At 54.1% G+C, this 1932-nt stretch overlaps 1 protein-coding gene across 1 annotated transcript; it reads left to right on the forward strand.

Annotated features, from left to right (window-relative positions):
- Window positions 1–924: 924 nt before the first annotated feature.
- LOC123398944 (cysteine-rich and transmembrane domain-containing protein WIH2-like) lies at window positions 925–1732 on the forward strand. The gene is made up of 3 exons (XM_045093386.1): window positions 925–1126; window positions 1270–1393; window positions 1503–1732. Exons 1-3 carry the CDS (start codon window positions 1087–1089, stop codon window positions 1573–1575), a joined length of 237 nt encoding a protein of 78 aa, XP_044949321.1. The 5' UTR covers window positions 925–1086; the 3' UTR covers window positions 1576–1732.
- Window positions 1733–1932: the final 200 nt, after the last annotated feature.

The raw sequence follows: 1932 nt of genomic DNA on the forward strand, positions 1-1932 counted from the left end.
TATCTAACTTATACAATAGTTATCTATAAAAGAGTATTACTTTTATCATATATGACCCACATTTTATTCTCACAAATCACCTATGAGCACGGCTGGATATGGCTCTTCACGAAGAGCCTGTTTCCCTTCTCTCTCCTCTTCTCTCTCATCCAAATCAGCAAAAATATAATATTTTAATCCTTACAGCCTGTTGATTGTACCTTATTGTACTTGCTCTGTCCATGCTCTGAACCTATCCGGATACAAACCTACCCGGAGCTCTAATGGACCAATGAGCAACAGGTATTAAAAAACCAAATAAAATCCCAACGAAAGCTGAAAAAAGGCGGCGTAGCGGAGAACAGCCGGGCCGCCGCCCAGCCCTGCGCCTATGGACACGCGCGCCCACGCGCATTGACCACACCACATGGCCTGCTGCCATGCTATGTCCAGGGGTCGGCAGCGACCGAGCCGGTGCCCGAACCAAGACCTACAACCGCCCAAAACGGAAAAGGAAAATTCCTTTTCCGAGCCGCAAGACGCAAGGACGACACGGCCGCCATGCCATTGCCCATGCCCGTGCACCGGCGCAACAGAGGAGAAGAGAAGGCATGCGCGCAGTGGGAACGGAACACACGGCTGGGATGGGATGGGGGATCGCCGGCCAGCGCAAGGTGACCGTGCGCCGGGGGGAATCAGGTGCCAAAACCTCGTTGCAAAGCAAAGCAAAGCAAAGGAGGTACTACTACCGAGGGGTTCGATTCGGCGGCCCCTTTCGCGCGCTTTCGAGATGCTTCCTCTTGGTCAGGCCTCCAACCGAACCACCACCACCGGAGAGAGACGTCACGTCTCCTCCGCCGACACAGCATGCCCTACCACCTTCCCCCCGCCCCCGCCCCAGCGCGCGCCACGTCCAACCGCGCGGCCGGCTATAAGTAGACGCACCACGCCGCCCAGAAACGCCGGCCATTAGCCAGCTGCTATATCACCTGCTCCACTACTGTTACCCATCGTCAATCACCTTCCCAGTTGCTTTCTCTCCCCATCGTCACCGTCGACGCGTACACCGGGCGGTGAGTTGGTCGTCTCCGGGGAGGATCGATCAAGATGAGCGATCCCAAGTACGCCTACCCCTACCCCGCGCAAGGTACGCGCGAGCTCACCCTCATCTTGCTTGCTTGCTTGCTTGCTATGGAGAGGAACCAGAAGAGGATCCATCCAAGATGCGGCCGGGTTCCGTTTCTTCATCATCTTGATGTTGATGGTCTGTTTCTGGTTATTTATATGCAGGTTACTACCAAGGGGGGCCATACCAGGGGCAGGGCGGCCCGTACCAGGGGCCGCCGGTCATGGCGCCGCCGCAGTACGCCGCGCCGCCGCCGCCGCGAGCCCAGCCCAGCTTCCTCGAGGGCTGGTACGTGCGTGCTTAATTACCTTGTCCACGGCCACGGCTAACAATCACCTGTCCCCAAGCTAGTGATTGGCAAAATTACTCACTCTGTGCTCTCTCATTGTGCATGCAGTTTGGCCGCGCTCTGCTGCTGCTGCCTGATCGACGAGTGCTGCTGCGACCCCTCCATCATCTTCGTCGGGTAGATCAGATCAGCATGCGTCAACTGTACAAAGAGACGATGATGGCCTCCTCAAGGATATTTACCACGTTGTTGCCACGCTATATATGATACTATATCTAATATATTCGCTTATTGTAACTCGAATCCATCAGTAACAAAAAGGCTTCACGATCCTGCTATCTTCCGTCCGTCTCCATTTCCTCTGCGTGTAAATTCGTTGCACTGTTACAAGTGCGCTCGTTCATTGTGCCTCTGGTAGTACTGATGATTTGTGATTAATTATTCTCTTTTATTACTGTGGTTGGGTGGAATGTGGATACACGATGGAGATGTCTCTACACTGAACGAGAGTGAGAGTGAAAGGCAACGACAATTTGCG

This window comes from Hordeum vulgare, chromosome 5H, assembly GCF_904849725.1.
Source record: "Hordeum vulgare subsp. vulgare chromosome 5H, MorexV3_pseudomolecules_assembly, whole genome shotgun sequence".
NCBI classification, from domain to species: Eukaryota; Viridiplantae; Streptophyta; class Magnoliopsida; order Poales; family Poaceae; genus Hordeum; species Hordeum vulgare.

Excerpts from the sequence above, each read along its gene's own strand:
- LOC123398944 (XM_045093386.1), top strand. The coding sequence starts at position 1,087 with ATGAGCGATCCCAAGTACGCCTACCCCTACCCCGCGCAAG. Across the intron at positions 1,127-1,269 it reads CTACCCCTACCCCGCGCAAG|GTTACTACCAAGGGGGGCCA; the intron begins GTACGCGCGAGC and ends ATTTATATGCAG. Across the intron at positions 1,394-1,502 it reads CCCAGCTTCCTCGAGGGCTG|TTTGGCCGCGCTCTGCTGCT; the intron begins GTACGTGCGTGC and ends TTGTGCATGCAG.